We start from the raw sequence: 17,486 nt of genomic DNA, 5'->3' as shown, positions 1-17,486 counted from the left end.
ACAGAGACTACATCCATTTATTATACAGTCTACGAGAGAAGCATGCAGATTTTAATCCACACCGTTCTGTTTTGCCCTTTGTGTTTTCATACGTTTTCAGTGGATTGGACCCACGTTCATAGGAGTAATGAGTTATTGCTTTAATTGCTCTTGGTTATATTAAAAAAGTGAATAAACAAAAGGAAATGTGATTTGGTGATTTTTTTCATTTACACCAAAAACAAGAGGAGGTAGATGCTTAAACCGTTTATATCTGGCAAGGCAAAACCTCAGTGTCTAACAGGATGATTTGTCAGGCGAAATCAAGTCACAATCAGATTAGTTCCAGCAGATACCACAGCCAAATTATCTGTGTTAGGGTCAGGTCTTAAAAAGTGGGATCAGAACATGCCTAGTTGGCCAAGGTTTTTGTGCCAAGCTAAGTTTTACAAAGGTTTTGGGCAGCTAGTCTTAGAACTGGTACCTCAAATTAGAATCTAATGCTCAGGAAACTGCACATTTTTATGTTTCTATAACTAAAAAAACAAAAGTAAACATACAATGTAAAAGTTGCCACCACTTATTCAGCTCCTGTTGAGAGTGAATACTCACTAACCAGATCCAGTTCACCTCAGTGACACAGATTGATTCACACTGTGTTTCATGAAACAACTTTTATGCAAATGGCATAACAGGGGACAGCTGCACGAACTCAGTACAACAAACAGTAATTAACATGTAGAGCTGGTCATCTCTAGTAGAGATTTTGACAAAAAAAGCGATGTAAAGAGAACTTGGTAAACAAACATTCAGTTCTGCTAGCTAAGGTGATTACCAGTATTTTCAAGTTTTTATCTGGATTTCTGTTGAAATTATCTGGAAGGATTACTGTCGAGTAAGGATTATGGCACCATCAGCAACATGACAGATGCTAACCCCAACTAAAAAAACACTTAAAAAAAAAAGACCCAGCTTCAGACCCAATAGCTCAAATATGCGTTGATGATTTGGCATAATCAAATTGGAAAATTCTACATGAACACAAGTTGGAAAGTCATGTCTTTGACTTCTCAGAAAAATTTCCAAGAGCGTCCGTTTCCTTAGTCTCGATAAAGTTCTTCTGGCTTTGCCGCGGCAGAGTGATCTTTTGATTGTTATTAGTGTGCTAACAGTTTCAGTCCACAAACTGCTTGAGTCCCTTTGCAGGAAGGGTCGACTGTGGGGATCTTTGTTATAGCAGGAGGGAGCTGAGGATTTAGACCAACCTCTTTACGCTTCCTGAGGAGGGAAAAGCCTCGTTAACTAATTAAATAGTTAAAGGTAAAACCTGTGGTTTATTCTTGAAGAGCAGGCGTCAGTCTTGAACTAAAGTGCTGCAAATGAAATGAAAAGTATGGAAAGATAACAAAAATTCCCGCCTGGTCTGCTGCTTGACAGATTCCAGGGTTTAATAGTCTGTTTAGTCTTGTCCAAGTCTGTCCATTTGTCTCAGTGCGAGGGAAGACTCCAATTCCCATGGATCCATGGGGTTTTATTCACGTCACACCAGAGGCAGGAGGCAGTCTACACTCTTCAGAATGGAGCCTGTGCAGGTGGAGAGTCCCGATGCTGGAGAAAGGAATGCATGATATGAAATCCAAGAGGGAACATGAGCAGCCTGGTTTTGCCATCAAGCTCCACCCCTTCTGTAATACAGTCACTTTTCTAATTCGTCCATCTGTGGTCACTTGTCCAATGGCTAGGAGATGATGAGGGAATTCAACCTCCATTTTGAGTCATTTAAGTGCCTTTTGTAGAGGTCAGTTGTGTCCTTGGGGTGGGACTCCCACGGTCAAACATGTCAGCGCTGTGTGGTCAGTCCAGTGTTTAGGTGAGATCATTCTTCTGTGTGTGTTTGTATGTGTGTGTGTGTGTGTGGGAGGGGTTCGGAATCATGTCCATGTTTGTCTGTCCTGTGTCATAAATGCTTCAGACAAGCAGTGCTGTCTTCAAAACTCCTGGATTATTCAGAGAGAGGATTCTACAGGAAGGAGCTTTCTGTTCAAAATGAGCAGAGGTGGAAACCCAAAGAATAAAACTAGAGGCGGCGTTGAGGAGAAATCTGCTTGTAGGAGGTGCTGGGGCCTTAGCAGGTTATCGGAGTTCAGGGAATAGAGCTGAGATGAGCTCAGCGCGAGACAGAATGATAAGTGAAACCTTCACGAACTGGCTGACAGAACTGCAGAACTTGACCCACGCTGGACTAACGCACACACTTGCTCCCGTGATGTTACATTTTTCATAATTATGATTATCATTAAATCAATCTCTGACGATGAGGAGGGGAGGGAGGAGCCGAGGACCTCCAGCGTTGTCGTGACCTTTGACGACAGCAGTGGGCAGAGAGTGACAGAAATGAGCGGAGGTGAGGATGAGGTGGAGCTCAGGGAGAGGGAGTATTATAGCTGGAAGCCTTCCATCGGGGCCTCGCACTGCTGGAAGAGGAACTGCTGCTGCTGCAGGTCGACGGCCGGGGCCAGGGAGGGGTCCTCTTCCTCGGTGTTGAAGTAGCGCTCGATCAGGTCGAAGGCTTTCTGGTAGATCTCCTGGTTTTCGTGGCCCTGCAGGAACTCTAGCTTGTCCAGACCTGGGAGGGGAGGGAAGGAAATTATTATTTCCTATCAGCCATAAACTAATCATCTTAAACAGTCTAAAGTCCTGCATCCTGAACAGAAGACACTTTGGTTGGTGAAAGAATGAAATGTAAATATGAGCGTGTCTGGACACCCACCATAGGCTTCCTCAATGAGTGCGCAGTAAGGGTTGATGCCCCCACCCCTCTTGGCCTCCAGTTCTCCCAGTCGTAGGATGTTCTCAATGCCGTTTAGAGCCACCTGAACTATCTTGGAGTCCATGAGTGTGAGCAGATCACACAGCGGTTTTATACAACCCAGCTCCACTAGGTGCCTGCAGAAAGCAACCCACATCAACAAACCACACCAAGGTGATCACAGCAACATCTGAAGCCACTAAACCAGCTGTTGAAATCAGTCTTACCTGATTTGCTCTGCAGAGCCCCCTGAAGTGGCATTGGTGATAGCCCAGGCAGCCTCCTTCCTTGTGCGAAACTCTGCTACCTGCAGGATAGTGATGAGAGGAGGCAGAAGACCTGCATCGATCACCATCTACAGAGGGGGGAAAAAAAACGATTAAAGGGGAAAACCCTTCAAACTCTTCAAGAAACACTTTCCTGGTCACTTAAGCCCCGTTTTCAACAAGCAGTTCAGTTTAGTTCGTCTTGGTACAGAAGACACTTTCTATTGACTTACCCTGGGACAGATTCCCAAACAACTGAGACGAACGCCCTACTCTTTGGGACCCTTTGGGAGTCCCCAACTAAACCAATCTCACTCAGAAGGTAGAGCTACAACACTGCAGACCGTTAAATGTTACTTACACTGCGACAGCGGTCTCTGAAACAAAGCTTAAATGCGCTCTGTAATAAAGAGCTACATGGAAATCACAAAGGTGGCGAATTTCCAGAAATTTTCCATCGTTGCTCTTTTTTTACTGTGTCGTGTTTTTCTTTTTCATTGGATTTTTTAGTAGGGCACAAAGTGTTGTGCTGCTATGGGGTCACACTATTATGTGACACTGCTCGTTCAGCTTACACACCGCCTATCATGAGAGGGCACAGTTTGCTGTGAAAACGCAAACAGGACCAAGCTCAACTGATCCAACCCGTACAAAACTGTGCTGATCTAAACCAGACTGCTTGGTGGACATGGGACTTAAGTCGCACTCTGAATGACAGCACACACACCTGTATTTGTGCTCGGTTCCCTGCTGTGATGTTGGAGATGGTCCAGCAGGCCTCCTTCTTGATGGACTCCTTGGGGCTGCTCAGGAGGTGAAGAAGGGACTGCAGTGCTGAGCAGTTCAAAATCACCTACACAGGGAAAAATTGACCCTCAGTATTCAGCCACCTTCTTAAAATGTCTTCATTTCTGTATCGATGTGTCTACCTGTGTCTGTAGATCGTCTCCTGTGACAATGTTCCCAACGGCTCGCAGTGCAGGAGAAACCACCTTATAATCAGCATGCCTAAGAAAAAGCAGAAGAATTCTGTTATGTATTAGCACTTAAAACAACAACAGTGTATTATCCCTCCAGTGCCAGAGGCAAAAATATCTGTTTAATCCTTCTCTTTGCTGTCCATTTAACTGTATTTTTTCTGGTAATACTTCTTAAAACCAACTGTTTGCAATTTTCACAAAACACCCACATTTGACTCCCTACATCAAATCTAACACTAACATAGTTCACATAGGATTTTCTGTGGGTCTGACAATAGACGTGTTGATTGTGTGACAGTTTAAAAACTATGTTAGACATGCAGTAAATATTTGAAGCCTTACATCAATAGCTCCACCAGTCTACGACAGACTCCTGAGTCAATAACAGCCTGGATTTTGTCGTTGGGACCATCAGATAGGTAGGACAGTGCCCAGCATGCATCTGCCAGGATGTCTGTGTCATTGACAAACAGCAGCCAGGACAGCACACTAAGACACGGGGACACCTGTGGGGTACGAATATGTAAAGGGATACAAGGTTTAGATAGAATTCTGCCTGACTGTTCTCCACTGTAGACACAGGCAACTCTGTGCAGCGACTTTTGACCTTGTTAAAGTGAGATATGATACACTCGAGCCCAGTGAGAAGGCTGCAGTTGCCATAGCGATATGTTTATCTTGGCAAATTACCTTAGTGAAGTCTGGAGGTGGGTTCTTTCCTCTGCACAGGTTTGAGAGCGCCCACACTGCATTCCTCATCATCGTTAGACGGTTCTGTTTGGCCAACAACCTGCAGGAGAAAGAGTGTGTTTTATCAAGGTTAGAGGATCAGAGTTGTTCTTTATTTTTCCTTTGTCACAAAAAGATGTAGGAGGAAGACACCGATGCATTGAGAAGTCACTTACTGCACCAGGGAAGGCAGGATGTTGCAGTCTATGACAAAGTCTCTGCATTCTGTGCTGTCTCCTGCTATGTTCCCCAGGGCCCACACTGCCTGAGGGGCCAAACAATCATTTCTGTCAGTTAGTAAACAGCATTTAACTTTTTTAAAAACTCAACCAGAGAGGTTTACACGATTCAGTTGTTATTTTGATCAAATCTAGGAGAGTATAAAATATGATAGGATGTACTTTATTGATCCCCAAAGGAAGATACTGGGCTGAATCCTCCTTACCTGTTCTTGTACGTCTTCAAAATCTGAGCTAAGCATCTCTATGAAAATTGGAACAGCTCCTGCCTGGATTACCACTCGAGTCTGATGGGATGTCCCTGATGCAATGTTGGTCAAAACCCATGCTGCTTCAAACTAAAACAAAAATAAAAAATACAGTGGGATAAAGAGAATACTCAGGACCCTCCGTTTTAGTCAGCATTTGTACACCTGCACCACTGCTAAGCAGATTTACCTGCAATGTGCAGTTTTCTCTCCTCTTCAGGAACTCAACAAAGCGCTCCACCACACCTGGAGTGGCAATGACCTCATCGATGGGTGGGTTGGGCTCTGTGAAAAACAGATAAAAGTTAAACAAAAAAAACTGACACAGACATTTCTACCACATAATTTGTACATTTGGTCAATAATTTACGTTAAAGAGTTAGATGCATGAAACAGTAAGTACAAATATTAAGTAAAGCGCACAGGGTGGTGCCACCATCATGAGCAAAGGAGAAAAGTATCCTTAAGGAATAATAACAGTCATCCATGGTACCTTACCTTTTGAAAGGAGTTTCCTAAAGCGCTGAGTGCCTATTAGCTGCTGCTCCGGAGAGCTGGAGAAGATCATTTGTGTCATATCTTCTGAAATCACCCCACCCTGCACATCAGAGACATGGTTATTTAATCGTATCTGACAACAATGAGGACAGCAGAGTTGGACTAAACTCCTAAATGTTTCTCTCTTCACCATGAGTGGGTCCATGTTGTTGGCCTGCGACTCCAGGTAGCCGCTATCAGCCATTCCATCTTCCTCAGGGAGGCCATCATCCTCCACGGTGGCAACATTCCTCCTCTTGAAAAGCTGTAAAAACAAACAACCTTTTAGTACAACTGAATATGGCTTTCCTAATACCCTTTTGTCTCTATTTTTCTTAGGACACAGCCTGAGATCAAGTTTGACAGCAGCCTACAATGAGAAGTCATAATATCTCCAGGATTATGAGAATTACAAGGCATTTAAGTGATTTCACTCCAGTTTTGCTCACCTGTTCATCCTTCTTCTGTTTGCGGAGTTGCAGGCCTTCCTCTTCCCTCCTTCTTCTCATTTCATCTGTGTTAAGGGACTTGTTCTTGTAGCTCTTGAGTCGAGCATTGTCCTTACCCTGACTCATTGTGTAGCCTTCGGACATCGAAAAACATAACGGTCACAAAAGACAGCCAGGAAAACGGAAAACAGTTTAGCCCCCTAACCCAGATCAGATTTATAAAATGAACCCTAATCTACTACACAAAGTGATAAACCATGCGTTATATGTTCCTGTAATCCGTTTATCAACGTGTATGACAGTTAGCTCTGACTGTGTTACCCTCTGCGTGTCAACTTTCAGGAACACAAATTTTATTCCTAACTGAGGCAACACCTCAAAAAACCCCAACAGCCTTTTTAGCTCTTAGAGAACCGTTTCTGTTAACTGTCACAGTTCAACAAATGGGGCATCTGAGGATACTAGCTAGCTGGTTAGCTTCATTTCTTATGACACTGCGGGTTTAATCATCACCAAAGCACGCAATACTTTAAAACAACGTCATGTTTTAACCCATCGAATCACAAACAATGAAAACAAATTAGCAATGTTGAGTAAATCAAGCGCACGTCACCATAAAGACTACATAACACAGCCAGCGAGCTAATGTCATAGTCCGTCGTTAGCACTGACAGGCTAACAGAGGTAGCTGAATTAGCTGTGAAAAACAACGTGAACGCTCAAGATATTTCCAGAATATCACAAACAAAGACAATTATTTCGTATTCTTATAATTCAGAGGTTGTAAACATAAACTCCTCACATAAAAAATACACATACTGACCTGTCAAATTGGGCTCCGTAATCCCCTGATTCGCTAGGCCACAGTTTGTACAGCCGTCGCCGGTTCTGGTATGCGCATGCGTGATATTTGACGCACTCCAACACAACTTCCCCCGCACTCCGCCCCACCCACGCAAAACGCTTCTGTTATGTGGTCATCCTCTACTCTCGATGCATACGACATCTGTAAACTCAGTATTACTGAAGTATTCAAAAAATAAACGTTTTATTCATGGCTTTTGCTTTTGTTGTGCAAAATTTCTCTGCGTGGAGTCTTTATGTCGCAGCATGCTGCAAAAACAAGATTAGTTGGGGCCATGCAGCCTAGCTCTGAGGATCAGCTTCATCCAGGGACCAGTGGAAGCCCATTTTTAGCCAGTATAAATAAAAAAAAGTCACAGTAATAAGATGCTCAGTCATAATTTTGGCATACAATCTCATGATAATGTACAACAAATTATGACCAAATATTTCATGATTAGATGGTACTCAAAGTTTAAGGAAGGGGGATAAGAGACAACAGGCTGCTTGTATTGTCAAGTTGTCTTCTTTGTTGTGTTTGGCACTTCAATACCAGCACACATTTGGGTTCCAGAGTTAAGTTTTGGTTCAGGTCGCCTGCGCTGCTTGTGCATATGTGAATAGAAGTTTAACCTATACACTAGATAATCTCTGTTGTTTATGACTCTGCAAACACAAGAGGGGTATTCCACGAAGCTGGCTTAACTCAAAGCCTGGGTTATTTCGGTTAGCCTCGCTTACTATAGTGAGAGTTTCGTTCCACAAACAAGGCTTAGGGCTAGCGTGGCTTGGTAACCACGGTAAATTAGCCAGAGCGACAAGCCTGGTCCCGGGCAGGCTTACGGTCAGGCTTATTTTAGTCGCGTCTCAGAGAAGGTTCGACGGGCTTCTGAAAGGCGCCTTGTGAACTGTATGTGTCACATTAAATTAATCTAGTGCTGTAATGAACGATGTTCGGAAACATAAATTGAGACCTTTTGGTAACTTTTGTGACACCTCCTGCTTAAAACCCAGAGGATCGTGAGGCCCCCCTTTTCGGCCCGCATTCTTACCAAAAGTCAAGATCGAGCAAGCTTTAGCCCTTCAGCTTCACGGGAGGTTTCCATCCTCCCTGAGCTCGCCTTAGGACACCTGCGTTGTTCTTTTGACAGGTGTACTGCCCCAGTCACACTTAATAGACTGGAATGACCCTGAATCAAGACACGTCAGATACTAAGCTGTCGATGCAGGGAAGTCTGTGGTTAAGTGTTTAAAGTGCAGGATGCTGTCTCGCAAAAATAATTTTTTTACTTACGGCGTTCCCCTGGCTTGATGGGGACACATTCAGGCCCATACAGAGGCCCAATCTAAACAAGGTAAAATTCCATCAATTTAAAGACAGATATGCTCAGCCAATCAGTGGATTGTACCTCCACGTGTGGTCAAGCTCCAAAACAGATGATGGTAAACACTTAGCTTTTTCTTATACATGGCGAAGCAAAGCAGTTTGTTTTCATTTAAACTCACGAAAAAATGCCCCGAAAAGCAAGAAAATCCTGCCATTTTAAGTAAAATTACCTCCTACGAGTTACTGTCCAGCTCAGCCGCCCTCTCTCCATCATTTCCTCCCGTACCCAACCCCTCACAACAGCAAGACAAATTACAGATAGGCTAACCGCGCCGCGCAGCACCGCGCCCTTAGAATGTACTGCGGAGCACTTAGCTTCCATTGTAATCTATCAGGCAAATTCCACTGCACGCGCTGCTGAAGCGCATGCCCAGGCGCAAGAAATAGGCTTCAGGTCTATTTTCTGCGCAGCTGCTTCCAAACCTTGTATATTCACTGTTGATAAGAAAGCACTAGACAGGAAGTCACCGTGTGAAGTGGGCCTGCACAATATATCGTTTGAACATCGCCATCGCAATATGCGCATGTGCATTAGTCACATCGCGCATGTGATGCGACTTTCACCCATTTATTGGAGAAATGGAAGAAAAGCAACTGAAATTGAAACCTATTCTATTTTGTACAGAGACATGGCCTCCTGGATCACTGTCATATACAGCAATCTTCATCATTCACGGATAAACCCCCTTGGCCTGGATTAAATGGTATTATGGGAATACAATGGTGTCATTGTGAGTCAACCAAATTCTTCACAAACAGAGCTATTCAAGTCATTTGGTGAGAATTCTTCTATCTTTAATAATGCAATATATATCGCAAACCCCCAAAAATCGCAATGTCAGTTGGTTCCTGTATCGTGCAGCCTTAGTGTGAAGTACCCAGAAGATTCAAAATAAAGCACAATGCACGAACTCTCGGACCAAAATTTCCCCAATATGTTATAAATACATCACATCTGAAGGGAACTGGCATCAGGTAAACAGTCTGTCAGAGGGTTCCAGACGCAACATGATGCCATGGATGAAGAGAAGCTGATCTTGGAAGTGGAGAAGTTCAACATTATGTTTGATCCCAAACATCCTTTTCATAAGGGTACAGGCAGAAAGGACAAGGTATGGACTGACATATCAAAAGTTATGGGAGTGAATGGTGATCATGTGATATCGCTATTCACACGAGAGACTGTGACTCTCTAAGGACCAGCCCTCCCCCTCTGTATTCAGCAGCCTGGCGTAGCGTTGCGTGGCGCGGCTTAGCGTGGCGTGGTGTAGCGTGGCGTAGGGTAGTGTGGCGTAGCGTAGCGTGGCGCGCTGCTTCCAGTGGGGTTCAGTGTTGCCAAATTTGGTTGAGCTATTTCCGCCCAATCATGTTCCAAAACCCGCCCACTCCGCAAAAAAACGCCCAATAGTGTTTCACACACGAAAATATTAAATATTCTAATAAACGTGGATTAAAATGCATTTACAGTATTAAACATTTAAGCCCAAATGGCAAGTTGTATTATTACAGACAGTATGTCACAGAAAATGTGGAAAAAACACACCTCCTGTATCCCAGTGCCAGGCCCAAGTGCGCTTGGGCTTCTGCCTCAGGCTTCTGCGTCGGCGCACTACGCTAGTCTGTTGATATGACGTCACGTTGTCATGGCGACATTGATAGCGACTGAATAACTCACTGCAAATAAATGTGTTTTTAATTGAATATGATACAAGTGAATGAAGTATACTGAATTTTGTATTTGTACTGTTTTCAAACCATAAAATAACAGTTTGTTGTGCTGTTTCCACAATATAAAAAAACGCCAGATGTTGGCAAAAGCAGCCCAAACATTATATACACGCCCAATGCATTTTTTCCCCACCAGATGCAATGAAAAGTAGCCCAATTCGGTGGAAAACCGCCCAATCTGGCAACACTGGTGGGGTTTGACAATGACACAAGAGTCACACAAGTTGGCATCTGGGTTACTGTCCTCAAACCCCCCAAAAAGAAAAGGGAACCTTTTTTCACATTTTTGCTTTTTTTAACTGGCCCATCCAGTTTTCTGGAGGCCCACTCACAATCCAAACCTGGCACCACTAGTGCGTCAGAGGTGCTGGAGCACACTTACTTTCTCATTTTACGCCTACTGAGAACAACTTAATGGCGAATTTAAGCCACCAGTCGATTCCCAGTTCTCTGAGAAGAATAAAGTGACCCAGGTGCGACCATTGGTTTTTGATGAAGCTCAACCCATGGGGAGAGTGTGTCTGCATCTAAGGGAGAGAAGGGCACTTAAGTGCAACTACTGTTTTTTTGTTTCAAATCTTAATTCTGTTTTTATTTATCTATCGATTTATCAATTTATTTTGTGAGTAGTAGAAGAAAAATAAAGTGTTAATAAAGGTAATTTATTTACCATTGTTAAGGTCATGGTTTCAGATCAGCATCACAGTTTTTATTCATTCATTCATTTTCCAAACCCATTTTCAGAGTCGCGCGTGGATGGAGCCTATCCCAGCTGTCATTGGGCGAGAGGCGGGGTACACCCGGTCAATCACAGGGCAGCATCACAATTTTGACACCTGAAAACCTGCATCTTCATGGGTCCATTACAGTACAGCCAACATGTTGGTACTTTTATTGTTGATTGAGCCAGACCTCTCGTCTGCTTGATATAACGTTACTAATTCGCGGAACCTATTTGATTCTAACGATCTGAAGCTGTATCAGCTTCATGACGTCTCAACGACACAAGAATAAGAGACTCTTCTGATGAAAGGTGGCGAATTGATGGCATGCAGACAACTGCCATTAAACTAGACATCCTGGCGCCTGGTTAGAAGATTGTAATATTTCAGAAAGGCCTGGAGTATATAAATATGAGACGTTTAGTTCAGACCGGTACAAACATCCAAACTTGTGTTATTATTCCTTCCAAAAATGACTGCGTTTCAGAGACAGGTCGAGGGCCCCCTCTACATGGATGGGGGTTGCTTTGATATGTGGCACGACTACATGAACCTGGCCACACTTCTGCGGGAGCTGTGTTCCGGAAAAGACAACGACCACATAGACATCGAGTGTCCCAAAAGAGACACAGAGGTACCATGGAGCAGCATCCAAACATCTCGGCAGGGCAACAGCAGGAGCCCCTCAGGGACCGGTTCAGCCAGCAGTCTGTCCAGCACCAGCGGCAGCGGGACTTCGTCGGAGTTTTGCAGCAGCAGTCTGTCCAGCACCAGCGGCAGCGGGACTTCGTCGAAGTGTTGCCGCTTCTGTAAGCAGAATGGAGAGACGGTGATGATTTACCGGTCACACAGCCTGAAAACGGCCGACGGAAAGGTCAGCTGCCCCATCCTCCGGAGCTACGCCTGTCCCATCTGTGGAGCCACCGGGGACCACGCGCACACACGCCGGTACTGCCCGCGTGCACAGCGAGAGGTGCCATCGATGCAAAAACTTCCCAAGTTCTGGTAGCTCAAAAAGACTGTAAAAAGACTGTACATAATTCCAGGAGCGGTTTTAACCATGTGTTCGTGTTGACATAATGCGTTGTGTCGTTAACACTTTTCCAAATGAGCCGTTTTTACATGAATGTTGGGTTTTGACGTTGCTGCTACGTAAAGAGTTAGCTAAGGTTAATGTTGTGCCCCTTACCTATCAAGCTGTCACTACATGTTGAAGACAGGAGTGTTCACAGAATGGGATAATGCTAATCTTAAAAGCTATGTTTATTTCTAAATAAAAGAAACAGAGCAAAAGTTGGGAGTGTTGTCTCTTTGTGGGTTCCGTTTTCAGAAAAGCATTTGAATGGGCAACTATTGCCGAGATATATTTATGATAATTTCAAAGCCACTGCTCAGTAATCAACATTTTAATCCAACACTAATGCAATAAGATTTGGCCTTAAGTACAATATAAAATGTTAATCATATTTTTGCTTGGCATGCAATAAGCAAATAAAAGCAAATAAAAGCAAATAAATAAACAAAATAAATAAATAAGCAAATAAAAGCTTGAACTAACGGTGGTTATAGCACTGATCAATTTAAAAGTTTAAGTCAGACTCATGTTTAAGCGCTTTGATACACAAAATAAGAAGAGTGATCTTGATTGAGCTGATTGTGTGTATCAGATACAGGTAGTTTTCTGATGTTAAAAGCACCATGTCAGCATTTCATAACTGACTATATAATGATCATAAACCGTATCACACCCCCCAGGTCAAACACTTATTTAGTGAGGCGATAAAGTGCTGTTACCAAACGAGAATGGCCCTTACAAAGTTATGAGTTACTTTTGAGGTTTTTGATGTTACAATGTGCGCATGAGTGCTGTTATTCCTCCTAATATGAAACTCTCAAACTCTATGAGTTTGCATTGTTTCTTTACCAATCTGTCAACTTGTTTAAAGTAGACCGCAGTAACATTTCGCCTATATTTCCATCTCAAGTGTTGCAGAGCACAAAAAAAGACTTGTATCTAGTTATATTTCACAACAATTCTCAAAATATATCACAAGGTTTAAATAATTCCAAAGAAATATAAGAGACTGGGAGTCCTTGAGAAAGCACAGGAATAACAAAAAGTAACACACAAAGTTTGACCTTTAAATTGTATCTCAAGTCATGGATGATTATTATTATAGTTATTATTTTTGTATTGTTGACCTAAACAAAGCGCAACATAAACAAAGACTACATAACAAACCTGGCTGAGATTTGAAGGTGCAGTGTATGGAGCAGGCGTGCTGAAAAAAAAAAAGAAAAAAAAAAAGTATGTTTTATCTTCAAGTAAATATATCCACATATCAACCATAGACTGTATTAAACGGACATACCATCATCCATTTGTGTCTGATAGTTCTAAAGTCTCAATACTTAACTCAACTTTGAAGTCTTCTTAGAGTTAAGATGAGGTAAAGAGGCTGGCCTTTAGCCTCTTTGCAGACAGCTTAAGAGTTCTCACCTGTCACTCAAAGAAGTCCTTGCCCTTGAGTGGGCATAACTCATATTTTCACAACTTTAAATTTAAACCAGTAATGAAAACATCCCGCGTATTTTGTTCCAATAAAATGAGCCATTCATTTTCAAGCTGATTTCTGAACCAGAGCTGTTTAATTTTGCAGCAGGCATCAGCTTTTTGTCTTTGTGTATGTTTGGTTTCTGATGTTTCTGCAGGCAGTCTCAGGTGGACTCTCAAGGAGCTGCAGTTTTTAACACTTGCATAAGCAGAAAGTATCTAAATGTAAGGCTTCTGCCAGTTGCACCACCCTGTTTCTTCGACTTCAACTTTATTTCACTTATATGGCACTTTTAATGCAATTTTGCAGCACAAAGTGCCTCACAGAGGATAAAAACAAAATAAAAACAAAGCCAAACAAAAAAGAAACAAAGGAATACCATGAAACCCCAAACCTCCCACCCCCACAAATACACACATGGCTACACAGTTACATACACATCCACGCACACACATAGGCATACGCACAGACATACATACCCGCACACACAAACATACACACACCCACACACATACACAGGCTGTCGTTGTGAGTGAGCTGAGAGAATAAAACAGTATAGATTAAATAGATAATGTGAAATAAAATAAATCTGTGTCCTGACTTAAACATCAAAATAAAACATTGAAATAAAACAATAACACAATAAAATAGGATAGACCAAGCTAAATGAATAAATAAATGAATAAACATAATAAAAATGATAGTAGTATAAAACAGAGTGATGATAAAAAGTGTAAAAATAGGGGTAAGCATAAAAAGGATTAGGGGGAGTTAAACTAGTCATGTTTCTATCACTAAATGGACAAAATTTACTCAGCAGCTTTCTTCTCAAAAAAGCTACAAAATCATAAGATATGTTGATAAAGACTCACTTTTATTGCTGCATTTGATTATTACTCGAAAACATCCATAGATGCTTTTATGACCCACGTCTCTGCAGTGCGAGATAAGAGGTGCATGTGAGGGTTGGTTGTTGAACCTCTTATACAACCATCATTTCTATAGACCGCTGCACTGCTACTTACTAACTCTAACACCAACGTCTGCAGAGAGAGGTAGGTCTGCTTTTATTTTATTGAGCCTTATCATGTGGGCATTGAGTTAGATTTCCTGCCAATGTTTATAACCTTCATAACACTTGAAATTCTGTAGTAGCATGCGAACCTCTCTGAAATTACACAAGTAGTTTTGAAGTCATAAAAAGCTTTTGAATATGGATTTTAAAAAACTAAAATGGAACTCATTCTTTGTTCTGCTCTCAGTCTAGATCATGGATTTGGATCATCTGGATAGTGACTGAGGAGTGCAATAGGTGCTGGATTAAGCCTGATCAGAGGGAATTGAGTCAATCAAAGCAAGACAACAGTGATTTCGACTGAAGTAGAAAAAGTTAGAGACTATTTTCAGGTATTACCCTCCTCATCATTCTTTTGTAATGGAGCTGGATTTGAGCCATCATTATTATGACATTAAACCATTTGAGGTTGCCATGTTCTATCGAAACCAGAAATGACTGTTCATTTATGAGGCATTACCAAACATGCCTGCCATCGTCCAGCAACGTCTAGCATCAAGTGTTGACATCTAAAGCACCCTGCAACCAAACTGACAAAATTCATCCTTAGAGTTCTATTTCCTGCTGAATATTTTCTGTCCTTACTCTCCAAAAAGGAAAGGTCAAAGGAGGTCTGCAATCTTGGTGACAAATAAGAACACGTGTCGTGGCTGAGAAGCCATAAATGCCGAACTGTTACACAAGCTGACATTTTTTGATGCAATAAAAGCCTCTACCCCTGCAGATCTCCTGCCACACTCATCCTCGGACCCACAGCAAACGGTCAGCAGACAACTTCTTTATTGTGTGTTCTCATAAGTGTCAGATTTTGCTAAATTAACCTCTTTACATTCTTTTCAGGAAGTTCATTTGTAATCTTTGGATGCTTTTTGAGACTCCTTCCTACAATGGCAAAGCACCAAACAAGCCTCCTGGCTGCCGTGGTGGCTGCAGTGATTTTCTTCATCATTGCAATGGTTTTTACCGCCCTTGCATCTTTAGGGGAACGTAAGTTTGAGTATTTTCTTTATTTTCTTTATAAGAACTTTGCTGTGTCTTTTGATTTTACTATGACAAATTTAAGGTTTGATTTCTCCATCTGTGTCTCTTAGATCCATTTTTGACAGCAACAGGTAACATCTCAGACAAGTTTGTGACTGAGATCACACCTGAAGGATGGACTTTTGCCATTTGGGGAATCATATACAGCTTTCTGGCTGCTGTGTTGGTCTATGTCTTCTCTGGCATCTTTAGAAAGTCAGTTTTCTGTCTGATATTTTCCAGTTTGTATTGATAGTTGAAGCTGCTGTACTCACCGATCTGATTTATTTTTCATCTTAAGGAACGCTTATGGCTACGTGTACTGCAGCCCTGCAGTTCTGCCGCATGGATTCTACGTGTTTTGGTGCTTGAATCTGACCTTGAATGTTTCATGGTTGTTCCTTTGGGATAGAGGGTAAGACGAGCCTTTCTCATTTTAAAAATCATAATCAGTTAAATCCTGATTCAGACTAACTAAATGGGCTTCAAAGTGTCTTCATGTCTTTAATTTTCTTGATAAGACAGCAGATCCCTGCTAAAAACACAATTGAATGTAGTTCAAATGTGTGTCTGCTATCAATATCGTGATTGGGGCATGAATGAAACACAGTCTCTAGATATGGTTCTGTTCTTAGATGTGTCATTGCAGGTAAAGCTGACCTGATTGACTGTGGAAAACAGAAATAAATAGTTAAAACTGTGGCTGTTTGGGATTGAACTTGTCTGACTTTCTGCAGGTCAAAAACTCTGTAATAACATAAACATCCCTTTTACACCTCTCTTAAAGTTTCATGGTCGCTGCTCTGATTTTCCTCATCCTCATCGCCCTCTCCAACTACGCCATGATCTTCCTCTCTTGCCACGGCCTCTACAGCTACGGAGCCTGGCTTCAGAAATACCACAAAGTTGACCTGTTGCTCCACCGTGTGCTGGTCAGTTGAACGTTTTTTGTTATGTGCAACCTCCAAAGATCAATTTTTGTGCCAAATTCAGTCTCTTTTTAGCATTTTTCTACGTCTTATTTCAACTGTAGGTTCAGAATGGAATTGCAGTTTATGCAACATGGACCACCATTGCCTCTCTGGTCAACCTGACCATCGTTCTGGTTGATGATGCAAAGATGTCCCAGTCAGATGCTGCTCTTGTTGCACTCTCTGTTTTGACTGTAGTGCTGGTGGTCTGGTGAGTGCAGATCAGAGTTAAAGATGAATGCTAAAGCTTGAAAAACAGTTCGTAAAAATTAATTATGTGTGTATTTGATGTCTTGCAGGTTCCTCCTGGAAAACACTGTACTGGACAAATACGTGAGGTACATTCTGTCCATTTACCCCGCTGTGATCTGGGCTTTAACTGGGGTGTTTGACAAAAATTATGATACTCAGAATCCTTCGCAAAACAACATATATATTGGTAAGGAGCTGAAACAAGCAAACAAACAAGAAAAGACATTTATGTTGGATTGAAGCAGGGATTTTAACTTTTTTCTCTTCTGTAGTTTCCCTGTTGGCCATCGCGTGTGTTCTGTGTGTTGGACGCTTCGTTTTGGTCACCTGGAGACACATCAAAAAGCCATACTACAGAGACGTCGATCCAGAGGATATGAGTCCGATAGAGATCTCCCAGAACCAGAGAAAGATCTTTAAGTGAAAATAACAAATGCAATTTTAAACAAACTTTTCTGTTTTAATGGACTATTTATGTTCTGTTTTAAAGACTGGTGTAAAATCAGGAACTTGTTGAAATTGTATAATATTCAAACAATGATGAAGTCTGAATGTTTTGTTCACTAAAAGTGAAAAAACCAACAATTCACTAATCAGTTCAGATTGATTTTTTATACAAATGTGAAAAAATGTATTTTTTTGTACTTTTCTTAATGTAAGCTGTATTATCTTTTGTGCTGTTTTTGTTTAAAATAAA

General features: G+C 41.9%; 2 protein-coding genes and 1 long non-coding RNA gene across 5 annotated transcripts; 2 read left to right on the top strand and 1 right to left on the bottom strand.

Moving 5' to 3' along the window:
• Positions 1 to 163: 163 nt before the first annotated feature.
• Positions 164 to 7,192, bottom strand: kpna1 (karyopherin alpha 1 (importin alpha 5)). 2 transcript variants are annotated; one of them, XM_074693764.1, is made up of 14 exons: positions 7,060 to 7,192; positions 6,237 to 6,370; positions 5,939 to 6,052; positions 5,749 to 5,848; positions 5,441 to 5,535; positions 5,209 to 5,340; positions 4,940 to 5,028; positions 4,725 to 4,824; positions 4,377 to 4,540; positions 3,984 to 4,062; positions 3,782 to 3,907; positions 3,016 to 3,143; positions 2,750 to 2,925; positions 164 to 2,605 (listed from the first exon to the last, which is right to left on the bottom strand). In XM_074693764.1, the coding sequence occupies exons 2-14, from the start codon at positions 6,360 to 6,362 to the stop codon at positions 2,418 to 2,420; spliced, it is 1,617 nt and encodes a 538-aa protein (XP_074549865.1). In that variant the 5' UTR covers positions 6,363 to 6,370; positions 7,060 to 7,192; the 3' UTR covers positions 164 to 2,417. The 2 variants fall into 2 exon arrangements, with proteins under 2 accessions (XP_074549865.1, XP_074549863.1); XM_074693762.1 differs by lacking the exon at positions 7,060 to 7,192 and having other exon boundaries at positions 6,237 to 6,380.
• Positions 7,193 to 11,388: 4,196 nt separating this feature from the next.
• On the top strand, positions 11,389 to 11,925 carry LOC141807845 (nanos homolog 1-like). Its single transcript, XM_074694063.1, has one exon. It carries the CDS (start codon positions 11,389 to 11,391, stop codon positions 11,923 to 11,925), a length of 537 nt encoding a protein of 178 aa, XP_074550164.1.
• Positions 11,926 to 14,737: 2,812 nt separating this feature from the next.
• Positions 14,738 to 15,659, top strand: LOC141807723 (uncharacterized). Of its 2 annotated transcripts, XR_012599857.1 has the most exons (4): positions 14,738 to 14,878; positions 15,143 to 15,308; positions 15,387 to 15,533; positions 15,638 to 15,659. It is a non-coding gene; the product is annotated as an uncharacterized LOC141807723 (long non-coding RNA). The 2 variants fall into 2 exon arrangements; XR_012599856.1 differs by having other exon boundaries at positions 14,738 to 15,308.
• The last annotated feature ends 1,827 nt before the right edge of the window (positions 15,660 to 17,486 follow it).

The sequence above is a fragment of the Halichoeres trimaculatus genome, unplaced genomic scaffold (genome assembly GCF_033239565.1).
Source record: "Halichoeres trimaculatus isolate MK-OKI-2021-1 unplaced genomic scaffold, fHalTri1.1 fHalTri1_scaffold_18, whole genome shotgun sequence".
NCBI classification, from domain to species: domain Eukaryota; kingdom Metazoa; phylum Chordata; class Actinopteri; order Labriformes; family Labridae; genus Halichoeres; species Halichoeres trimaculatus.
This window is presented reverse-complemented; position numbering and strand designations above follow the sequence as displayed.